Below are 23154 nucleotides of genomic sequence, written 5' to 3' on the forward strand. Positions count from 1 at the left end.
AGTCATAAAGGAAGTCTACAGTCAAAGGAATATCATAAGGGGATTGGGAGCCAGGGAGCTGAGAGTGGGAGGGTCTGCAGTTATCCAGAAGAGCTCAGATGCCTGCAAGTTCATGGAACAGTCCTTCAGAGGGGACCCCAGGTCAACAGAGCATGCGGGGACACTGGAAAGTTTGGGGTGACCAAGAAGAAGGTCACTGAGAAGTCACTGAGCATCTATTATAATTATGAGATAAACATAATCACCACTGAATGGACATTCAGAGAGATTGGGGTCATTGGGAAAGGACTGGATCATTGAGGGGTCTTTGGAATAGCGAGTTATTCAGGAGTAGGGTCACTGGGCAAGTGAGCCAATTGAAAGGTCATTGGAGATGCCAGCATTGTTAAGAGATTACTGAGAGAGTACATTGTCATCGGGAGAGTCTGAGGTCATTGGGGGTTAAGGAAGGTCGGGAGTCATGAGATCATCATCAGGTTCTGGAGTCACTGCTGTGGCCTGGCCTCCTGGGAGGCTGCGGAGTGACTGGAGAAGCTGTCTCGGGTCAGTGCTAGGTCTGAGGACTGGCTGTGGGGTGGGGGCAAGTTCTCACTTGACACCAGCTGAGAAGCTGACAACAGGGAAGAAGAGCCCGTCCAGGTTGAAGGATTCAAAGACGCCCTGCACGGGACAGCCATTGATGCGGAAGGAGATGGATGGCACGCTGAGGTCCAGGCAGCAGCTGACCACGTCTTCAGGGGCCAGGAGGTGCTGCCCTGGGGAAGTCACTGGGCGTGACACGTGTCCTGCATCAAAGTCACCAGAGAGGGGTCAGATGTCACAGGTCCCACAAAACCAATGATACTGAGAGAAAAGGGACAGATATTGGAGGCTCCTGTGGGGACTGTATCCTGGAAACCCTAATGGAAACCATTGCCTTGGATGCTCCTACAGCTTTGAAATGAAGGGCAGAGGTCAGGATTCCCCTGAAGTTAGGATTCTGAGCTGTGGGGCCAGAGATTAAATCCTCCTGTAGGCCGGATGCGGTGACTCACACCTGTAATCCCAGCACTTTGGAAAGCCAAGGTGGATGGATAACCTGAGGTCTGGGGTTTGAGACCAGCCTGACTAACATGGTGAAACCCGTCTCTACTAAAAATACAAAAACGAGCCAGGCATGGTGGTGGGCGCCTGTAAGCCCAGCTACTCAGAGGCTGAGGAAGGTGAGGAGCTTGAAGCTGGGAGGCGGAGGTTGCAGCAAGTCGAGATCGCACCACTGCACTCCAGCCTGGGCGACAGAGCGAGACTCTGTTTCAAAATAAATAAATAGCTGGGCGTGATGGCTCACGCCTATAATCCAAACACTTTGGAGGCCAAGGTGGGCCTGAGGTCGGGAGTTCAACACCAGCCTGACCGACATGGTGAAACCCCGTCTATAAATAAATAAATAAACCAACAAACAAAAATAAATAAATAAATTCTCCTGGGGTCAGGAGTCAGAGATCAGAGATCACAGTATTCTGAGTGGTCTTCTGAGATATCTAGGGTCAGAGGTCATAGCTATTCTGGGATCAGAGTTCTGCAGGTAACAAGGTCAGAGTCAGGAATCGGGAAGCTCTAGGGTTACGGTCTTGGGAAATGAGGAATAAAAGGCGAAAAGCAGGCCTTTTCTGGGAGTCAGGATCCTGAGAACCCCAAGGTGTGTGGTCAGAGTCTTAGAAATACCGGGGTCAATGGTCAGGGGTGAGGGTCAGGTACCTGTCCAGAGATGCAGTCCATCAAAGCCGTAGGAGTAGAGGTCATCGCCGACCCCGTTGCCGCCCCAGCCCTCGCCGCCCCCAGGGTAGGGGCTGTAGCCCTCGGTGAGGGCCCAGCCCACCCGCAAGTGGGTAGGCTGAGCTGTCAGAAATGGAATCACCTCGTCCACCATCACCTCAAAGTACCATTTGCTGTACTGCGTGGTGCCCTCTGCTCGGCCCACAAAGATGTTGGGGCGGATGCTGCAGAAGAGAGGGAACAGGAGGGGTGTGAGGGAGAGGTAGAAAGGAGAGCACGTGGTAGGAAGTGGGAGAGAGACAGGCATCCAAAGACAGAGATGGAGAGAGACAGGGAGCTGGAGATGGAGGAAGACTGAGACAGAAACAGGCAAAGACAAAGAGAAAACACAGAGAGAGAGAGAAACAGAGGCAGAAATGGAGCCAGGAAGACAGAACAAGAGGAGTGAACGCCAAGGGTGAATGGGGCACAGTGGACATCTGTGAGGACTGGGTGTTAGCCCTGGGGTGGGAGATTAAGGAAGGGACATCCACCTGGATGTGGAGTCTCCGAGTCAGGGAGAGGGTTGAGAGGTTCTGAGTTCTGGGGTCAGACATTAGGAGCCAGACCTGGTGACATAGTTGATGAGGTTTGTCTGCAGCAGCAGCTCACGGCCAGGCAGCAAGTTCTCAGTAATAAGATCTTGGTTGGAGCGAACAGCCACGCCATTGCACACACACAGGGAGCATAGCACGTCCAGGACCTGGAGGTCAAGGTCAGAGGTTGAAAGGTGTGCAGGCAGCAGGGCAGGGTCTATGGAAGGACCCTGGGAGGGAGGGAATCCGGGGGGAAAGGATGGCACATCGGGATGAGACGTGGCAATTTCGACTGGGAATAGGTGGTGAAAGTGGAAGGTCAGGGATTAGGAAAAGGTCAAGGGTCAAAGGGGAAGATCTGGCAAGAGGCTGAGGGAGAGTCACATGTGTTGGCATAAGACATCAGCAGTGTAAGTAGGGAGATACTGGAGTAGCGAGGTAAGAGGTTAGAGGGCAGAGTGAAAGGACCAGTGAGAGCCACAGGAATCAAGGTTTTATATAGATATACATTTTTTTTTTGAGATGGAATTTCGCTCTTGTCACCCAGGCTAAAGTGCAATGGTGTGATCTCACCTCACCACAACCTCCACCTCCTGGGTTCAAGCAATTCTCCTGCCTCAGTCTCCCGAGTAGGTGGGACTACAGGCACCCACCACCATGCCCAGCTAAGTTTTGTATTTTTAGTAGACACGGGGTTTCACTATGTTGGTCAGGCTGGTCTTGAACTCCTGACCTTGTGATCTGCCTGGCTCAGCCTCTCAAAGTGCTGGGATTAGGTTGGTGCAAAAGTAATTGCGGTTTTTGTCAATCCTTTTAATAGCAAACACTGCAATTACTTTTGCACCGACCACGTAAATGCATGAAGTGGTTAGAAATAATGTGGAACTTACAGGGCTGTGGCAAACTGCAGAGTAAATATATGCAGCCCACCTAGAAGCTATAAAATTTGAAAAGTTTAAAAACATTTCAGCCCCCAGCCAGGCACAGTGGCTCACACCTATAATCCCAGCACTTTGGGAGGCTGAGGAGGATGGATCACCTGAGGTCAGGAGTTCAAGACCAGCCTGGCCAACATAGTGAAATTTTGTCTCTACTAAAATCACAAAAATTAGCCAGGTGTGGTAGCAGGAGCCTGTAATCCCAGCTGATCTGGGGGCTGAGGCAGGAGACTTGCTTGAACCCAGGAGGCAGAGGCGGCAGTGAACCAAGGTCATGCCATTGCACTCCAGCCTGGGTGACAGAGTAAGACTCTGTCCCAAAAAAAAAAAAAAAACAAAAAAAAAAACCACAAAACATTTCCGAGATCTAACCAAGCACCTCTTTGGCCCGGAATCAACTTAAGAGCCATTGTTTGAGACCCCTGTTGAGATGGAAGCCAGTGGAAGTGACGTACAGGTGAGAGATGAGATGGAGGAGGGAAGTAAGGGTGTGAGCAGAGTTCTGGGGCCCTGGGGAGAGGTCAGGGTTCAGAGTTCATGGGATGAGAGATGAGGGGTGAGGGGCTGACCTTGTGGTTCCTCCCATGCTTGTCCAGGAGGGAGATGATGGACTTGATGTGATTCTCCTGGATGATGTTCAGAACCTCCGGACTCTCAATGAGGACACAGTACAGAACCTCCAGGATGCCTGCCAGGGTGCCCAGAGTGAGAGGTGAAGCAGCCATGGCCATCCACTTCCACAAGCCCTTGTCGGTCTCCCCAGGTTTCTCCTACCAGACGAGGCCTCCAGCCGATCCAGCTTGCTGACTAGCCAGTCCAAGTTTGTGGAGAAGAGGGCACAGTTGCTACGGTTGCCACGGATCAGAGAGGCTGAGGAGGAGAAGAGGTGTCAGATCCAATAGGACTGGGGATCTGGGGTGTTCTCGGGGGAGTCAGGACTGGGACCCCATACCCAGGAGTTCATAGAGAAGATTCACAATCTCTTTCCAGGACTCGGCTGCCTCCTCCCCTGCAAACTCGGCAAAGTGGGCAGCGGTGGTGTAGACATTTAAGCGGTCAATGCAATTCAGGACCAGGGAGAGCATCCCCTAGGATAAGGAAAATAAGGGGTCACAATAGGAGACCCAGCCCCTCCCTTATTTGTCTTTCTTGGATTCACTAATTCATATTCCTTCAATGGCGTGATGGTGTGTTCCTAGATCTAAACCAGCCCCTTTGGTTTCATGTTTCCAGTTAGTCCCATCACCCTCCTCTCCTCGTTAGATCCCCATTTGTTCTTGTCCTCTCTGCCTCTATCCAATGTGAGATTCCGTCCATGATAATTCAGGCTTTATTGACATCTGTAGGGTCAAGCCCTACAGGGTCATGGGGTGTCCCCTAGCGCTGTGCTGAGGCACAGGATCCAACAAATAAAGAGACAGGACACAGAAGGACTGGAAAAGATAGCTGGGCTCAGGGGGCCACACCACTTAAGCGGAGACAGGCAAGGCCCCGCATGTTCAGGAGCGTCTGTATTTATTGGGTATAGGTTAGGGGGCAGGGTAGTGAGTGAGGTCATCTTAAGAACAGTAATAGGGTCAAGACAATCACGTGTGCGATAAGCAAAGGGTCCACCCCCATTAGGTCACCGAGGCAAGGAGATGGGCTGTGCGCAGTGAAGAGGCTGCAGTGTGCAACATCTCTTATCTAGGGGCAGGCTACTTCTAAGGAATTCTATAGGAGGATGCTTTGAGTCAGTACAGTAGCTAAAGAGCTGACAAGGTATACAGCCACCTGCTGGCAGCTTCCAATAATTTCTATAGGAGGATGCTTTGAGTCAGTATACAGCAACAGGGCTGACAAGGTATACAGCCACTTAGGCGCGATTAGACTGGAGGATGTTTTTTTTGTGTGTGTGTGAGACAAAGTCTCACTCTGTCACCAGGCGCCAGGCTGGAGTGCAGTGGCACGACCTCGGCTCACTGCAACCTCCACCTCCCAGGTTCAAGCAATTCTCCTGCCTCAGCCTCCCAAGTAGCTGGGACTACAGGCGCACGCCACCACACCCAGCTAATTTTTTTGTATTTTTAGTAGAGACAGGGTTTCACCATGTTGGCCAGGATGGTCTCGATCTCTTGACCTTGTGATCCACCCACCTTGGCCTCCCAAAGTGCTGGGATCGCAGGTGTGAGCCACCGCACCTGGCCAACCAGAGGGGTTTTAAGCCCTCAGATGCTTGTGGGCTTGACAACCTGAGGCCAGCTTTCCACAAGAACTGGATTCAAGGTACTGAAACTCCTTTTCAGGAGGAGTGACTTGCTCCAAGCCTGCCATACAGTGAGTATCTTTACAATACTGAATGCTGTCACCTGGACCACAAATTCTTGTCCTGGTATAACTGTTTTTCCCTTAAATCATGCTCTGCACCATGTCTGCTCTAGACATTCCTCTGACTATAAGCTGCTTATTCCTTAATTCATGCTCTGTACTGTGTCTGCTCTAGGCATTCCTCTGACTATGAACTAAGATACGATTATATTTTTTAAAATATGTAGAAAGAAATAAATGAGCAGTAAACTATTCTTAAGGCACTAATTGTGCCGGGGGTGTGCCTAGCTCTCCTTCCTTGGTTCCCAGAAGGGGTGCTACCCACAAACATCAGGACTGAATTTATGCTTCCCCTTCCTACACTTTTCTCTCCATCCCACTCGCTTTCTAGCACCCCACACCTGGTTCTAATTGGCCCAGTTCACTCTACACACTAACCATCAGAAAGATTTTTCTCACTTTATCTGTTTTTTTTTTTTTTTACATTTTAATCATTTTCTTCTTTTATTGTGAATCATAATACATATCCAGAAAAGTACATAAAACATATACAATCAATTCTCATTATTCCTAGTAGTTATGTTCTATAAAGCCATTATGAACACTGAATTATCAAATATGGAACCACTGATCCTAGAAGAAATACAGGGAGTCCCTGTGAGTCTGTGACAGCATTTTCATCAACCACTTATTATATAACCTTGTTTTATATGTTTTTGTTTAAAGATGGTTATTTAATATATATTGTTGAGTCATTAACATTAAATTCACAGCCAACAGCAATATAACTCATGCCGGAATGAAGCTTATCTAACACATATTTTCTCAGACACATTACAGCTTTCTTGCACTTAGGAAAGCTAGACAGCACTTCAGCACTACACTTGCGAGACATTATAAACAGTGAAATCAACAAAAAGGACAAAACTGTCTGGGCACAGTGGCTTATGCCTCTAATCCCAGCCCTTTGGGAGGCTGAGGCAGGTGGATCATCTGAGGTCAGGAGTTCGAGACCAGCCTGGCCAACATAATGAAACTCCATCTCTACTAAAAATACAACAATTAGCTGGGTGTGGTGGTGCACACCTGTAGTCTCAGCTACTTGGGAGTCTGAGGCAGGAGAATCACTTGAACCCAGAAGGTGGAGGTTGTAATGACCAAGATCCCACCACTGCACTCCATCCTGGGTGACAGAGTGAGACTGTCTCAAAAAGCAAAAACAAACAAACAAAAACAACTGTTGTATCTGCATCCTGGGCCCTGATCAGTAGTGAGAGGAGCAGTGCCTCAAAGTGGAGAGCAGAACCAAGGTGGCATCACACTGACTGGCTCTGCCCCTACTAGCTGTGACTGGGGAGAACCAAAACCTGTGGCTCCCAAGGCCAAAGTCCTCACCAAGGCCTGTCCCCTGTCACCTCTCTGCCCTCATCTCCTTCCACTCCCCCACCCAAGGCTCCCTGCTCCAATCACTGCCTAGCTGTTTCCGGAACATGCCAAACACCTTCCCACCTCATGGCCTTTGCACATGGTTTTCTTTCTCTCTTCCTCCAGGTCACCCTGCCTGACCGCTCTGTCTTAAACTGCAGAGCCGTCACACTCCCTGCCCCTTGCCTGCTGAATTTTTCTCTTTAGCAGTTATCACCATCTAATATGCCATACAATTTACTTATTTATTTTACTGATCTCCTGTCTCCCTCTGCTGGGTCAAATCCATAAGGACAGAGATTTTTTTCAGTTTTGTTCACAGTCAGCCTCCCCTCCAAAATGCCCAAAGATCTATTTCTGGCCCCGCACCTCCCATGCACCACCCTGGTTCTGTCCACCCACCCCGCAGACCCCGCCCACTAAGTCGGCAGCCCCACCTCTGATCTCTGGCCCCATCCCGGCCTCACCTCCCCGGGCCTCACTCTAGCCCTGAGCATCACACAGGCCCCGCCCCTCATCTCTTTTCTTCCATCCTTCACTCCAGGCCCCGCCCCACGCTCGGCCATTCGCCCTGCTCCTTCCCACAGCTCCCCCCAACCAGCGCAGCAGGCCTGCCCCTTCCCAACGCCCCGCCCCCTCACCTTCTCACTGGCTGGGCTTCCTGTCCGGCTCTTCCTCCTGCCCCGCCCCACTCTCAATACCTACTTCCCCATGTCCCTCAGGTCCCGCCCCGTCCAGCTCCGTGGCTCCGCCCCTCTGTGATCCCGCCCCCTGAACCCACCGGCCCCGCCCCACCCTCGCCGCGGCCTCACCTCCTCCTGGAAGAGGCTCTGGCGGTTGCGCAGGCTACGCAGCTTGCTCTGCTTCTCCTCGTGCTTCAAGTCCTCGGAGGGCGGCTCAAAGTAGATGATGAGGTCCTGCAGGCTCAGGATAACGCCCTCGATGGGCAGCGCCGTGCCAGCCGGCGGCCCCGAGCCCCGTGGCTTCCCGCTGAAGCTGTCCAGGCTCCTACAGGGACCTCGCAGCTCTCAGCCAGGGCTGGGAACGCTGACTACCGCAGCCCCACTCCCGCAGGACTCCCCCAGACCCACCCGTTTTACAGAGGGGGAGAGCTGAGACGTAGAGAGGGAAAGGCATTGGTCTGAGGTCACACAGCGGCCAAGGGGAGAGCTGGGACTGGGACTCGCTCCTGTGTAGGTACAGGGGGGTTCCCAGGACTCAGGGATGGAGAGGTCCAGGGTCCAGGCTCTGGATGTCAGGGGTGTGAAAGTTGGGTGATGATCAGGAATGTGATCATGGTTATCAAGGTCAGATTAGGGGTCAAGTGTACAGAGGTCAGGAGTTTAGAGGTTAGGGGTCATGTATATATTATTATTGTTATTTTTTTGAGAAGGGTCTCTGTCATCGAAGCTGGAGTGTAGTGGCTCACTGCAGCCTTGGCCCCCTGGCTCAAGCAATCCCCCCTACTCAGCCTCCCAAGTAGCTTCAACTGCAAGCACATGCCGCCACACCTGGCCAATTTTTTGTGATTTTTTTTGTAGAGACAGGGTTTCACTATGTTGCTCAGGCTGGTCTCGAACTCCTGGGCTCAAGCGATCCACCCTCCTCAGCCTCTCAAAGTACTGATATTACAGGTGTGAGCCACTGAGCCCAGCCTAATTTTTTCTTTTTTTTTGAGCCAGGGTCCCCCTATGTTGCCCAGGCTGTTCTCGAGGTCCTGGGTTCAAGTGATCCTCCTGCTTTGGCCTCCCAAAGTCTTGGGATTACAGGCGTGAGCCACTGCACATGGCCCATGTATATGTGTGAGCATCAGAGGTAGAGATGAAAGAGGGCAGTTGCGTGGACACCTGAAGCACAGGAAAGCATGGGAGGCACCCGGGCAGGGAGGTCAGCTCGCTCACTTGATGAACTGGTTGTACAAGCCATTGGTGCTGTAGATCATGCGGGCAGCCTGGGACTCCTCCTGCTGGCAGCGGGTCAGGGACAGTGCGTCATCCATGTGGCCCTCCTGGTGCAGCATGGCCTAGGAGTGGAGGGACAGAGGTCTGGAGTGAACCCAGCTGCCCAGGGCCATGCCCTCCAGACCTCTGCCCAGACTTGAGTTCTGCATTTGCCCCCTACTCCCTGCTCTGCAGAATCTCACTACAAATTCCTCCTCGTTTTTCTGTTCCCTGTCATCTGTCTTCTCCGTGTCTTTGATTCTGTCTCTCCTCTCTGTCTCTCTCTGTCTCTGTCTCTGGTCTTGCCTGTCTTTGTCTCTCTATCTCTCTCACCTCTGCCTTGCCTCTCCCTCTCTCTCTCTCCATCCCTACCTCCCTCCTGTCTCTGTCTCCAGGCCAGACCCTTTTCACCTGTGCCTACTGCTGACTTAACATCCCCCCCCACCAAGAAAGCTCTAACCAGCCCCCAAATTTAACATGTCCCAGACAGAATGTCAGACCACCTTTCCACAAGGTGAGACCATCACGGCTGACAGCTTCATCCTGAGCCAACCTCCCCAGGAACTCATCCAGTCTGCGGCTGTAAATACCATCCATCTGCTGATGACGCTCATGGGTCTCCCCTTTGGACACGGCCCAGGCTCCGTCTCTATGCCCTCGGCTCATGTATTCAATGACAGGCCTGTTTTTGCAAATGGGTGCCTCCCCAAGACTTCCTTTCATCCATTCAGCAAGCCTGTAGCAAGTGGCTCTGTTCTAGGCACTGGCAGTAAAGCCTAAGATCCCTGTCCTGACTGTCCCCTAACTTGATTGATGGCACTGGTACGAGAGGTAGAAAGAGATTATTTAGGCAGATAGTAAGGGCAGCAGAGTCCTCAGCAGAGTTTCCTTTCTAACAGCCCCCCAAATTATTTCTTTTCTAACAAAGAGCAGCCTGAGAAATCAAGCTACAAACATGCATAAGTAAGCTGGAAGCTTGCATCCGGGAATGTGCCGATAGAAAAAGTACACCTGGGGGCTAGGCATGTCCAACATGGAGGCTCCATCTGCCTTTTTTTTTTTTTTTTCCCCATGTGTGGAGTAAAGGAATGGGGAACACGGTGCAGCTCAGACAGAGGACCCACTCATATAATACTCTTTCTTAGGGTGGAGGCAGCCAGAAATTCGCACCCTATGCAAACGGCATACCTGGTCCAAGCAGTCTTTCGTGCCCTAGGTAAATCAGACACCGCCTCCCCACCAGCTCATCTATAAAGCCCCCTGCATTTCACCGTGGAACCCCCTGCATTTCTTTTTGTTTCTTTTCTTTTTTTGAGACAGAGTCTTGCTCTGTGGCTCAGGCTGGAATACAGTGGTATGATCTCGGCTCACTGCAACCTCTGCCACCTGGGTTCAAGCAATTCTCCCGCCTCAATCTCCTGAGCAGCTGGGATGACACCCACCTTCTTCTTGAGCACGCCAAGCCGCAGGGCCTTGGGGTCCGGGGCAGCATAGGTTAGCCACAGTCCTGAGGCCACATGCTGCACGAAGCACAGTGACTCCCCATACTTGATCTCAGGGGGGCCCATGCCCTCCACGTCCCGCTTGGGGGCCATATCCAGCTTCTCCTGCAGGGGCAGGGGACACAGGTCAGCCTCCTCTGCCTGTGTGTTTAGCAGGGGAGCCCCCCTGAGGGACAGCAGAGTGCAGGCTGGACTGGGATTGAGGGGCTCCCGAGGGCGCCACAAACCCCACTGACCTTGGAGATGCGGAAGCAGAAGGAGGTAGCCTTGGTGTGGGCCTTGCTGGCGTCAACCACCACCAGGCCTTGGTCCTCGGTGAGCGCCAGGTACCGCCCAGTGGTGACATGCCGGACTCGGAGTGGCTGGCCCCAGCGCAGGTGGCTCCCACTCCAGCTGTGGAGGACGAGGGCCAGGAGAGTCAGAGGACCCCGAGTTCTCCTATGGACACTACAGTCTTTTCTCTTTTTTTTTCTTTTTTAATAGAAACCAGGAATTGATATGTTGCCCAAGCTAATCTCTAAGTCCAGGACTCAAGCAATCCTCCCGCCTCGGCCTTCCAAAGTGCTGGGATCACAGGCATGAGCCACTGCACCTGGCCTGGACACTACAGTCTTGGTCCAAACCTCAAGCCCCCAACCCTCTTCCAAGGTTCCCCAAACCTTTTGTAGAACCCCTAAATCTTTTTTTTTGTTTTGTTTTTGAGATGGAATTTCGCTCCTGTTGCCCAGGCTGGAGTACAGTGGCGCAACCTCAGCTCACCGCAACCCTCGCCTCCCAGGTTCCAGCAATTCTCCTGCTTCAGCCTCTTAAGTAATTGGGATTACAGGCATGCGTCACCACACCTGGCTAGTTTTGTATTTTTAGTAGAGACAGGGTTTCTCCTTGTTGGTCAGGCTGGTTCCGAACTTCAGATCTCAGATGATCTGCCTGCCTCAACCTTGCAAAGTGCGGGGATTACAGGCACGAACCACTGCGCTGGCCAAGGAACCCTAAATCTTAATTAGGACCCCTAGTCCTCCCTGAGCAACCCCAATCCTCTTTCAGGCCCTCACAGCTTCCTCAGGGTTTCCCAAATGTGTCCAGTGCCCCCAGTTTTTCCAGACCCCTAAATTCCCCATCATTGTACTCAGGACCCCCAGTCACTCCCTTAAATATCCCCCAAACCGACTGTTTTATTGCTGCCAGAATTTTACATCCAGCTACCTCCACTTTCTAGAACATATTCTTTACTAATGTTATTGAAACCAATTTCTACTTCATACAGATGTTTTTTGAAACCACAATTAAAGTTCTCCTTCCATGAGTCAAGTCCTTAAGAAAATGATTCCAGTTACTCATTTTGCATATTTACTATTTTAACATTATTGGACCCTGCATTTGTAGTGCTTTGATTTCTTCCCTCTCCCTGGTGTCTCCCCCAAGACCCCAAATAAAGCAATATACTGTTTTTTTTTTTTTTTGACGGAGTTTCGCTCTTGTTACCCAGGCTGGAGTGCAATGGCGCGATCTCGGCTCACCGCAACCTCCGCCTCCTGGGTTCAGGCAATTCTCCTGCCTCAGCCTCCTGAGCAGCTGGGATTACAGGCACGCGCCACCATGCCCAGCTAATTTTTTGTATTTTTAGTAGAGACGGGGTTTCACCATGTTGACCAGGATGGTCTCGATCTCTTGACCTCGTGATCCACCCGCCTCGGCCTCCCAAAGTGCTGGGATTACAGGCTTGAGCCACCGCGCCCGGCCAATATACTGTTAAAAAAAATAAAATAAAAAAATAATCCCCCAAACCTCCTTTTCCTCTAGGACTTCAGAGTCACTCCTTCTTTCCTTCCCTCCTTCCCTCCTTCCCTCCTTCCCTCCTTCCTTCCTTCCTTCCTTCCTTCCTTCCTTCCTTCCTTCCTTCCTTCATTTTTGAGATAGTATCTCACTCTGTAGTCCAGGCTGGAGTGCAGTAGCACAATCTCAGCTCACCGCAAACTCCACCTCCCTGGCTCAAGCAATTCTCCTACCTCAGCCTCCCGAGTAGCTGGGATTACAGGTGTGCACCACCAAACCCAGCTAATTTTTATATTTTTAGTAGAGACAGGGTTTCACCATGTTGACCAGGCTGGTCTTGAACTCCTGACCTCAAGTGATCCACCTACCTCTGCCTCCCAAAGTGCTGGGATTACAGTCGTGAGCCACCACACTCGGCCTCTTTTCATGTTGTTTGTTTTTTTGAGACAGGGTCTTGCACTGTCACCCAGTCTGAAGTATGGTGGCAGGATCTCGGCTCAGGTTCTGCAGCCTTGACCTCCTGGGCTCAAGTGATCCTCCACCTCATCCCCAGAAAGTAGCTGGGACTACAGGTACACACCACCATGCCCAACTACTTTTTAAATTTTTGCAGAGATGGGGGTCTCATGATGTTGCCCAGGCTGGTTTTGAACTCCCGGCCTCCAGTGGTCCTCCCGCCTCAGCCTCCCAAAGTGCTGGGATTACAGGCATGAAGTCACCACGCATGGCTAAGACTTTCTTCTCTCTCTTAGGCTGCTCTGATTTTCCCTCGAGACCCTTCAGTCTCTTCCTTAGATCTTCCCTCAAGACCTCTGCTCTCCTTGCAGGCTGCCAGGCGATCCCAGCCTCTCCCTGGCCCCGCCCCACTTTCCCCGACCTACCTGATTCTCAGCGGCTCCAGCCTCCAGAGGGAGCGGGCATGGGTGCACACAGCTCCCCCTTCATAGTAGACAAGTCTGGGAACACAGGAGAGTGAAGTCAGGGTTCAGCTCCCAGAATCTGGTCCTTAATCCTACTCAGTGTCCCAGCCCTCCACCTCCACCCCTAGACCCCAGGCCCTCTTGTCCACAACCCAGACCTGCGCTGGTCATCACTGTCAGCAGGGGAAATGGTCAGACACTCATCCATATGTCCATGAAAGAGGCGAAGGACGTGACCTCCTGTCACAAAGCCTGGAGAGGTGCAAGGGAAGGTGGTCACCGGGAGGCTGGAGCCTCAGGAAGACCCAGGAGCCAAGATTAAGTCAGGGGCCCTGCTCCTCCCCTGGGGGAAGCTGAGGGCTGGGTTTAGGGGTTTGCAGTTGGAGGTCCGAGTTACAGGGTATTTTAGGGCCAAGGTTGAGGCCTGAAGTGGGGCTATGAGACTTGGGCCATGCTTGGAGTCTTAGCATGGGAGGCTGGATTGGAAGTTTGATTTGGGGGATTTTGGTTTCTGACATTGGAAGTTCAGACTTGGGATCTGAAGCTGGGCACCTAATTTGGGGTGTCTGGGTCTGCAGAGCCAAGGCTGGGGGAGTTGTGAGTCTGTGGTTTAAGGCTCTGCGTTTGGACTTTTGAGGTGGGTGTCAGAGTGCGTGTGTGGTCCAAGGCTGAGGTCTAATGCTCACTGGTGTTGGATCTGAGTTCCAGGGCTGGGGTGTGGTGTATGGACTTAGAAGGGTGATGGCTGGGTCTGAGGCCAGGTTCTGGAGCTAGGGCCTGAATTGTGAGGGTGTTTCTGTTCTGTTTTGTTTTGTTTTGTTTTTGAGACAGAGTCTCACTCTGTTGCCCAGGCTGGAGTGCAATGGCATGATCTCAGCTCACCACAACCTCTGCCTCTGGGGTTCAAGTGATTCTCCTGCCTCAGTCTCCCAAGTAGCTCAGATTAGAGGTGCCAGCTACCATGCCCAGCTAATTTTTGTATTTTTAGTAGAGGCGGGATTTTGCCAAGCTGGCCCTGATCGAACTCCTGATCTCAAATGATCTACCTGCCTTGGCTCCCAGACTGCTGGGATTATAGGCATGCCTGGCCTTGAGTATTGATTTTGGAGGTCAGAAGCTGGAAAGTGAAGTTGGGGGCCTGAGGCTATAATCTAGGGTGTGGAAGTCTGAGCTTTGGAGTATGACATAGGAGTGATGGGTCTGAGTTTCAGGGTCTGAGTTTGGGGATCAAAAGCCGTCTATGGTCTGAGTCCCAGTGTGGGTCTGGTTTGGGACTCTGAAGTTCAGAGTATGAGAGTTTGAGTCTGCCTGGGAATCTGAGCTGGGAGTTTGATTTCGAGGATTTTGGCTTTTGAGATTTGAAGTTGAAGTCTACAGACTGAGAGGTTGGAGGGCTGAAGATTGGAGTCTTGGTTTGGGGATCTGATATATATGAATTTGGGGGTCTGTGTTCATTAAGGAGCTTTAATTTTTTTTTTTTTTTTTTTGAGGCGGAGTCTGGCTCTCTCACCCATGTTGCATTACAGTGGCGCAATCTCTGCTCACTGCAACCTCCGCCACTCAGGTTCAATCAATTCTCCTGCCTCAGCCTCCTGAGTAGCTGGGATTACAAGCACGTGCCACCACACCCAGCTAATTTTTGTGTTTTGAATAGAGATGGAGTTTTGCTGTGTTGGCCAGGCTGGTCTCAAACTCCTGACCTCCACCTGCCTCAGCCTCCCAAATTGCTACGATTCCAGGTGTGAGCCACCGCGCCTGGCCACAAGCTTTAAATTTGATGTTTTAAGATTTGAATCTGAGTTTAGGAGACCTGGGGACTAATACTTTGGGGTCTGAGTTTGGGAGTCTAATATTTAGTTTGAGATTTGGGGGGCCTGAGCCCTGAGAGGTCTGGATTTGGGGTCAGCTGGAGATCTAAATGTGATAATTGGGAGATCTAGGTTTGGGGTCTGAGGTTCCAAGGCTTTATTTGGGTATGCCTGAAGGGCAACATTAAGGGTCTGTTTTGCTGGGGGGTGTCTCCATTTAGGGGCAGGAGATCTGGGGCCCTCACCCTCTTCGCAGCGGGAGCAGATGGGGTTCATATTCCACAGTGTCTGCATGAAGGAAGCGTCAACCTGGAGCTCCCCACTCGCGGTCGACAGGTGCTGGGGGCCATCAGGATGTGGCAATCAGAGATGATTGTAGGAGTGGGCGAGAGTCCCAGTGTCAGAGGCAGGAATCAAGAGTGGATACCAGGAAACCAGCAGATGGGAGACAGGATCATCAGAGATCACAGATCAGGAAATGATCAAGTCAGGCAATGGGAGATCAGAAATCAGAAAATTGGATGCCAGGGGTCAGGAAACAGGAAATTGGGAGTCAGGACCTTGGGGGTGGGAGACCAGCTAGGCAAACCCATGGCGAGGAGATGGGGGCCCCTCCCATGCGCCCCCAGACCTGGGAGCAGGACGAACTGCAACGGCTCACCAGGTATCTCTCGGAGGAGACACTGACTAGGATGATGTCATCCCCAACACGGACCTTTTCTCCTTCAGATCTCTGCTTGGAGGCTGGGTGCATGGTCCACCAGCAGGCCTCTCCTGTGGGTGGGGGCGGAGGGGCCGGATGATGGCTCCCCAGAGTGCTCTTTTCCTGGCTCTCCCAGCCGCCAGGCCTCCGGGCCCTTGGCCCACAACTCTCTTATCACTGCCACCCACTTTCCACCTAACAGCTCCTGTTCCTGACTTCAGACTGCCTAGTGCTCCCCAATGTGTGTCCAAGTCTCCCTGTCCGGACTGTCGAAGACTCTGCTCCGAGGCCCCCATTTGTGTCCCCAGGGTAGTCTCATGCTTGCCCTGGAGTTCTGCAGACCCTCTACCCCCTGAATCCCTGCTTGCGGGGTCCCCTTCACACCCCCACCCCCTCCAGCGTCTGCACCTGTTGCATCCTCCTGCAGTCCCACGTCAAAGGCCAGCTTGTCGGTCATAGAGCGAGAGGTGGTGAGGCAGCTCAGATACTAGGATTGTAGAGGGAGGTCAGCCTCCTAGCAGGCCCCACACGCCCCGCCCCTGGCCCACACCCCTGGCCCACGCCCATCGAGGTTGCACTCACCATGCGGCTGTGCGCGTGCCGGAGGAGGATGGCATGGCCATACAGGAGTGTCCTGTGTCCCCCGCCCTGGGATGACTGCAGGAGAAGGGAGGAAACAGAATAAGCACAGACCCCCTGGACTCTCCAGACCCCCAAGAGGTCTGGCCTAGTCACGTGACAAGATGCTCCCTGTAAAATACTGTGCTCAGGCCTGGAGGTAAAACAGCCTCAGCTCAGACTCTCATGGGACTCTCTGCCTCAGTTTCCCCATTCATGGAAGCAGGGACTAGGTCTCTGAGATAGATAGCTATGGATGGGCCATTGTATATTCCGCAAAGCCCACTCTGTCCTCTCTCCTCCCTTCACCTTGGCCGGAAGTCACTCAGAAGGACGAACCCATCTTCTAGTTTCCCCGGGATACTCAGGACAGCCCCAGACTCAGTGGACCTCAGCCCCTCGCTCTGACCTCCCCCACCATGCTGAGCTGCAGCCCGTGTGCTCCAGGACAGGCCTAGCAGTGGTTCTATCGGCTAACATCACCACAGTGATAAGACAGCTGCCCCTCCCCAGCACAAGGCGACTCGGCCCTGGGGGCGGACATCTGACTGCTCGATGTCCCCATGCCTCCCATCATGGCTGTCACATGCCCATGCTCCAAGGCTGCCATGGGGGCACCATGTGATGGGGCCAGGTGATCACATGGTGGACCCACTCCTGGACCAAAGGGACTCACGCTTGGGATGGGGCAGGTGGGGGGGAGGTCCCATGCGGAGAGGAGCTGGGATCAGGGTTGGGGGAAAGGACAGGAAAGAGGAGAAAGGAGCAGGCATAGGGGACAGGGGTTCAGAAGCCCCTATCCCCTTCCTTCCTGCCTGCCTGCCTGGCCTGTTCTGGGTTCCACAGCCCCTGACAGCTGGGGTGAGGGAGGACACTCTAGCCCCAATGTGCAGGGCGTGGACCCGAGAGGTGGGCCTGGGGTCAGGAGGGGCGGAAGGACAGGTGACATCCAAGGCCAGACCTACCCACTTATCCAAATTGAGGGCCTGCGGGGGGCAGGGCAGAGAGAGGAAGAAGAGCAGATGGTAAGCGACCCCTGGGTCCTCTCCCCCATCCCTGCCACCGTGCCCTAAACGACCCCCAGGTTCTCTCGCCCATCCCTGCCACCCTGCTCGCCTCCAGGTAGGGTCCTCACCTCCACGCCAGCCTCCACCGTGTTGGCCAGCATCTCCTGCAGGGCTCGCACAGACAGGGACTGCTCCAGGACGAAGCAACAGATGGCCAGATCGGGGGGCACATTCTGGGGCAGGTGGAGGATGTGAATAAGGGGCCAGGAGACCCCTGAGTACCATTCCCTGCCACACTCCCTCCCCCAGTCTGAATGCCCACTCCTGACCCCACCCCCACCCCACAGGAAAGCCCAGCCCTCTGCCACCCCCATCAGACACACTGAATCTGCATCAACATCACAAAAATACCTCTTCTGTGCCTCCTCTCTCAGACGCCTCAACCCCACCCAGACTCCCCAGAAGCTTCTCTAACCCTAACCCTCCCCAATCAAGGACCCGTGTCCCACCTAATCTCATAGGAAGCCTCGGCCCCATGCCTCCCCGCTGAGACACGCTAACTCTGCTCCAAGGCCAGGAAGCTCCTGTTCTGTGTCCTCCTCTGCTGAAGACCCCACATCCTCCAAAGACCCCACATCCCTTCCCAAAGGAAGTCCCGCCTCCTGCCTCCACCATCAGATAGTCCTCGCTCCTGCCTTTTCCCTCAAACACCTCTGAACTCTGCTTCACAGACACAGGAGGGCGCCCACCCTAAATTTCCTCCTCAGTCCCCCACCCTCCGACTCCTAAACTCAAGACTCGGCTCCTCGGACCCTCTCGCTCAGACTCTGAAACTTCCTCCCCCATCAGATTCCACGTCCCTCTGCTCTGCCAGCCCCGACCCCCGTCGGATGCCCTACACCCTCCGCAACTGAGGCCCTGTCCTCCCATCCTCCCCCTGCCTCCACTGTGGGACTCCGTCCCCTAAAACGACCAGAAATGCTTCAGTTTTGTTACTTGAAAAAAAATGAAAAAAAAAAAAAAAATCCCACCAGGCGAGGTGGCTCACGCCTGTAATCCCAGCACTTTGGGAGGCCAAGGCGGGCAGATCACGAGGTCAGGAGTTCGAGACCAGCCTGACTAACACGGTGCAACCCCCCCGTCTCTACTAAAAATACAAAAATTAGGCTGGGCACGGTGGCTCACGCCTGTAACCCCAGCACTTTGGGAGGCCAAGGTGGGTGGATCACCTGACGTAAGGAATTCAAAACCAGCCTAGCAAATATGGTGAAACCCCATCTCTAAAAAATGTTTTTAAAAAATGTAAAAAAACAAATTTAAAAATAAAAATAAAATACAAAAATTAGCCGGGTGTGGTGGCAGACACCTGTAATCCCAGCTACTCAGGAGTCTGAAGCAGGAGAATCGTTTGAATCCGGAAGGCAGAGGTTGCCATGAGCTGAGATTGCACCACTGCACTCCGGCCTGGAGGACACAGCGAGACTCTGTCCCCAAAAAAATAACAATAAAAATCAAACACCTCAGACCCCTCCTCCTGGCACTCCAGGTCTTCTGCCTGGTCCCTCCCATCCCCCATGCCTCAGTCTCCCTGCCCCTCCCTCCCGAGGCCCCTGTCCCCCAACCAGCCCTTCTTCCGGACTCTCAGGTCACTTCCCATTAAACCTGAGACTTGGCTGGGGGCAGTGGCTCACACCTGTAACCCCACCACTTTGGGAGGCTGAGGCAGGCAGATCACCTGAGCTCACGAGTTTGAGACCAGCCTGGACAACATGGCGAAACCCTGTCTCTACCAAAAGTACAAAAGTTAGCTAGGCGTGGTGACAGGCGCCTGTAATCCCAGATGCTCAGGAGGCAGAGGCAGGAGGATCGCTTGAATCCAGGAGACGGAGGTTGTAGTGAGCCAAGATGGTGCCACTACACTCCAGCCTGGGTGACAGAGCGAGACTCCACCTCAAAAACAAAACAAAACAAAAAAACCCCGAGGCTTTCTGCCCACTCAGCCACCTGCCAAGGAAAGTTCTGGATCAGGAGCCCCCGCCCTCGCCTCCCACACCTCTGTGCACACAGGAAGCCCCTCCCACACCCCGCCCCCTGCCCCGCCTCAGGCCTCCACCCCTCCCCACCTCAGGTAGCCCCTCTTAGCCTTAGCCCCCCTCCCCACGTTCTGTCCTATCAGCACCCCCTTTCAGACGCCCAGAACCCTCTTCTTTGGACCGAAGATTCTCTGCCCCATCAGACCCCAAGTCCCCAGGCCCTCTCCCTGCTGCACAGACCTGGGCGTTGCTGGTGGGCTCCAGGAAGCACAGGCGGTTGCCAAAGCCCTCGGCGGCCAGGCAGAGCTTGAGATGCTCCTTGAGCACGGTGGCACTGCACTGCAGGACCACCTCATCATCCTGCGGAATGGAGGGGCAGGGGCTGCAGTGGGGCCTGGCCGGGACACCGCAGACACTGCAGACTACGGGCCCTGCCTCCCACCCTTGTCCTTATGAAAAAGACAGTGACTGACAATATCCATCCACTCACGCCCTCTACCTGATCCCGACATCTCTATGAGATACAAACCAGTGTCATCCCATTTATTTTATTTATTTTTATTTTTTTGAAACAGAGTCTCACTTTGTTGCCCAGGCTGGAATGCAGTGGCATGATCTCAGCTCACTGCAACCTCTACCTCCCAGGTTCAAGTAATTCTCCTGCCTCAGCCTACTGAGTTGCTGGGATGTAGCACCCGCCACCATGCCTGACTAATTTTTGTATTTTTAGTAGAGACGGGGGTTTCACCAAGTTGGTCAGGCTGTCCTCGAGCTCCTGAGTTCGTGATCCACCCGCCTCGGCCTCCCAAAGTGCTGGGATTACAGGCGTAAGCCACAGTGCCCGGCCTATTTTATTACTTATTTATTTATTTGATACAGTTTCTGTCACCCAGGCTGGAGTGCAATGTTGCAATCTTGGCTCACTGCAACCTCCACCTTCTGGGTTCAAGCGATTCTCCTGCCTCAGCCTCCCAAATAGCTGGGATTACAGGCACCTGCCATCATGCCCAGCTAATTTTTGTATTTTTAGTAGAGACAGGGTTTCACATGTTGGCCAGGCTGGTCGTGAACTCCTGACCTCGTGATCTACCCACCTCGGCCTCCGAAAGTGCTGGGATTACAGGCGTGAGCCACGGTGCCCGGCCGTTGTTTTTTTTAAGCTTATCTTTCTCTAAATGCTCTCTTTTGTGTGTTGTTTTAATAATAGACTGCTATTTTATCTTCATTTATAGGCTGCTTTCTAATGGCACCTGAATGCAACGTGAGAGCGCGGGCTGGATCCGGGGAGTATCATAAAGGACACTGTTGAGTCCAGGCACCGTGGCTCACACCTGTAATCCCAGCACTTTGGGAGGCCAAGGCAGGTGGATCACTTGAGGTCAGGAGTTCAAGACCAGCCTGATCAACATGGTGAAACCTGTTTCTACTAAAAAAAAAAAAAATTGGCCTGGTATGGTGGTGTGCACCTGTACTCCCAGCTACTCGGGAGGCTGAGGCAGGAGAATCATTTGAATCCAGGAGGCAGAGGTTGCAGTGAGCTGAGATCATGCCGCTGTACTCCAGCCTGGGTGACAGAGCGGGACTCCATCTCAAAAACAAACAAACAAACAAACCAAAGTAATCATACAGCTTGTATTTGTTAAGCATTTTACTGGCTCCCAGACCTTATGCCCTGGGCCTTTCACTCATTTAACAGACCCTGGTCGACCATCTGCTATGGGCCAGACGCTGCTCTGGACACTGAATATAGAGCAGTGAATAAAGTAAATACAGTAAGTGAAGATCAAGATCCTTGCCCTGGCTGGACGCGGTCGTTCACACCTGTAATCTCAGCAGTTTGGGAGGCTGAGGCGGAAGGATTGCTTAAGTTCAGAAGTTTGAGACCAGTATGGGAAACATAATGAGATCCCCTCATCTCTACAAAAATACAAAATAAAAAATTTAAAAAAAAGAAAGAAAGAAAAAAGATCACTGCCCTCAGGGAACTTAAATCCTCCTAGTGGAGACAGGCAATAAACAGGTGAATTAATATGCAATGTTAATGTCACTGATAGGTGTTATGGAAAAAATAACCCAGGGTGATGTAAGAGAGTGGCTTTTGGGATGGGGATGAGATCAGTGAGGGAGTGAGGTGACAGCCTCTCCAAGGAGGTGACATTTGAGCTGAGCCTTGTCCAAATAACAAGAAGGAATCACGCCTGCTTGTCTCTGGGGCAAGAGCGGGGAGTCTGGGCCAAGGCCTGTGGCTGGTGGGTGCCAGGGAGTTGAGGAACAGCACAGGAGACAGCAGGATGGTGGCCGCACTGGGGAGGGGCAAGCAGGGAGGAGATGAGGTCAGAGAGATATTACAAACACCAACATATCCCTGAAACCGGAGGCAGACTCACCTTATGTGAAACTTGCATGAGCTCTTGAATCTTTCTTTTCTTTTCTTTTTTTTTTTTTTTAACACATCTTATTTTATTCAGATAGCAGTCTGATCACACATGGTCCAACAACACTCAAATAATAAATCAAATATAACCAGATGTTAAAGATTGGTCTTCAAACATCACAGCCAATGATGCCACGCTTGCCTATGATCTCTCTGACATAAAACTACATCAGCACCTCAGTAGTCACCAAACCATTCAGCGCAGCTCCCTCAACTGTGAGTTGTTTGAAGCTACCAGTCTGAGCACTCTTGACTATTTCTTTCAGGCTCTGAATATCTCTAGGGGTCTCAGCAGGGGTGGGAGGAATCAGCTCAACCTTGGCGTAGTACCGAAATGTGGCCAACTGAGACTTCAAATAAGTCACAGCAGCGTTCACCAGCGCCGGGGTCTTCTCCACAAGGTTACGGATAAATTGGGCCATGGTTCTGGGATGGAAAGTCCGTCACCCTGAATCTCTTTTTTTTTTTTGAGACAGTTTCGCTCTGTTGCCCAGGCCAGAGTGCAGTGGCGCAATCTCGGCTCACTGCAACCTCCGCCTCCCAGGTTCAGGCGATTCTCCTGCCTCAGCCTCCCAACTAGCTGGGATTATAGGTGTGCACCACTATGCCCAGCTAACTTTTGTATTTTTAGTAGAGTGGGGTTTCACCATGCTGGCCAGTCTGCTCTCCGTCTCCTGACCTCGTGATCCGCCTGCCTCAGCTTCCCAAAGTGTTATTTGTGCCTGGTACATGGGCCACGGCGCCTGGCCCTTTTTTATTTATTTATTTATTTTAAGAGACTGAGTCTTACTCTGTCTCCCAGGGTGGAGTGCAGTGGTGCAATTATAGCTCACTGCAGCCTCGGACTCCTGGGCTGAGTGATCCTCTCCATTCAGCCTCCTGAGAAGCTATGCCTGCAGGCTCTGGCCACCATGCCCAGCTAAATTAAAACATACATATTTTTCTATTCTTGCTCCATTTTGTTTCACTTGGTTAAGTGTGATGGCCACAGCCCCACAAAACTGATTTCATTTCCCTTTGGTGGGTTTCTCAAGCCTGGGTAGGGTAGACACGGGATCTAGCTCCGTTGCCCCAGCTGGGGTGCAGTGGCACAATCAGAGCTCACCGCAACCTCCACCTCCTGGGTTCAAGTGATCCTCCCACCTCAGCCTCCAGAGTAGCTGGGACTACAGGTGCGCACTGCCACACCCAGCTAAAGTTTGGTATTTTTGGTAAAGACAAGGTCTCCCTATGTTGATCAGGCTGTTCTTGAACTCCAGGCCTCAAGCAATCCTCCTGCTTCAGCCTCCCCATGCGAAGGGATGACAGGTGTGAGCCACGGGGTCTGGCTCTTGTATATATGCTTGTCCCCATTTTCCAGATGAGAACACTGAGGTTCAGAGAGAAAAATAGAAATCATTTGCCCCAGGCAGGGCG

General features: G+C 52.5%; 1 protein-coding gene and 1 pseudogene across 3 annotated transcripts in view; both read right to left on the minus strand.

The window, feature by feature from the left end:
* RYR1 (ryanodine receptor 1) overlaps nt 1–23154 on the minus strand; it is a 153053-nt gene that overhangs the window by 124290 nt on the left and 5609 nt on the right. For all 3 annotated transcript variants that reach the window (XM_032248849.1, XM_032248848.1, XM_032248847.1), the window contains exons 2-19: nt 19545–19664; nt 17400–17504; nt 16229–16303; nt 16055–16133; nt 15605–15717; nt 15189–15282; nt 13294–13387; nt 13097–13171; nt 10679–10835; nt 10383–10547; nt 8902–9023; nt 7813–8008; nt 4221–4356; nt 4043–4138; nt 3838–3956; nt 2364–2497; nt 1738–1979; nt 593–785 (exon numbers count right to left, since the gene is read on the minus strand). In XM_032248849.1, coding sequence (XP_032104740.1) covers nt 593–785; nt 1738–1979; nt 2364–2497; nt 3838–3956; nt 4043–4138; nt 4221–4356; nt 7813–8008; nt 8902–9023; nt 10383–10547; nt 10679–10835; nt 13097–13171; nt 13294–13387; nt 15189–15282; nt 15605–15717; nt 16055–16133; nt 16229–16303; nt 17400–17504; nt 19545–19664 — 2315 coding nt within the window. The remainder of the gene's footprint in view (nt 1–592; nt 786–1737; nt 1980–2363; nt 2498–3837; nt 3957–4042; nt 4139–4220; nt 4357–7812; nt 8009–8901; nt 9024–10382; nt 10548–10678; nt 10836–13096; nt 13172–13293; nt 13388–15188; nt 15283–15604; nt 15718–16054; nt 16134–16228; nt 16304–17399; nt 17505–19544; nt 19665–23154) is intronic.
* LOC116530687 lies at nt 21737–22186 on the minus strand (annotated as a pseudogene).

The sequence above is a fragment of the Sapajus apella genome, unplaced genomic scaffold (assembly GCF_009761245.1).
Source record: "Sapajus apella isolate SASKATOON/1434 unplaced genomic scaffold, GSC_monkey_1.0 scaffold68, whole genome shotgun sequence".
Lineage (NCBI taxonomy): Eukaryota > Metazoa > Chordata > Mammalia > Primates > Cebidae > Sapajus > Sapajus apella.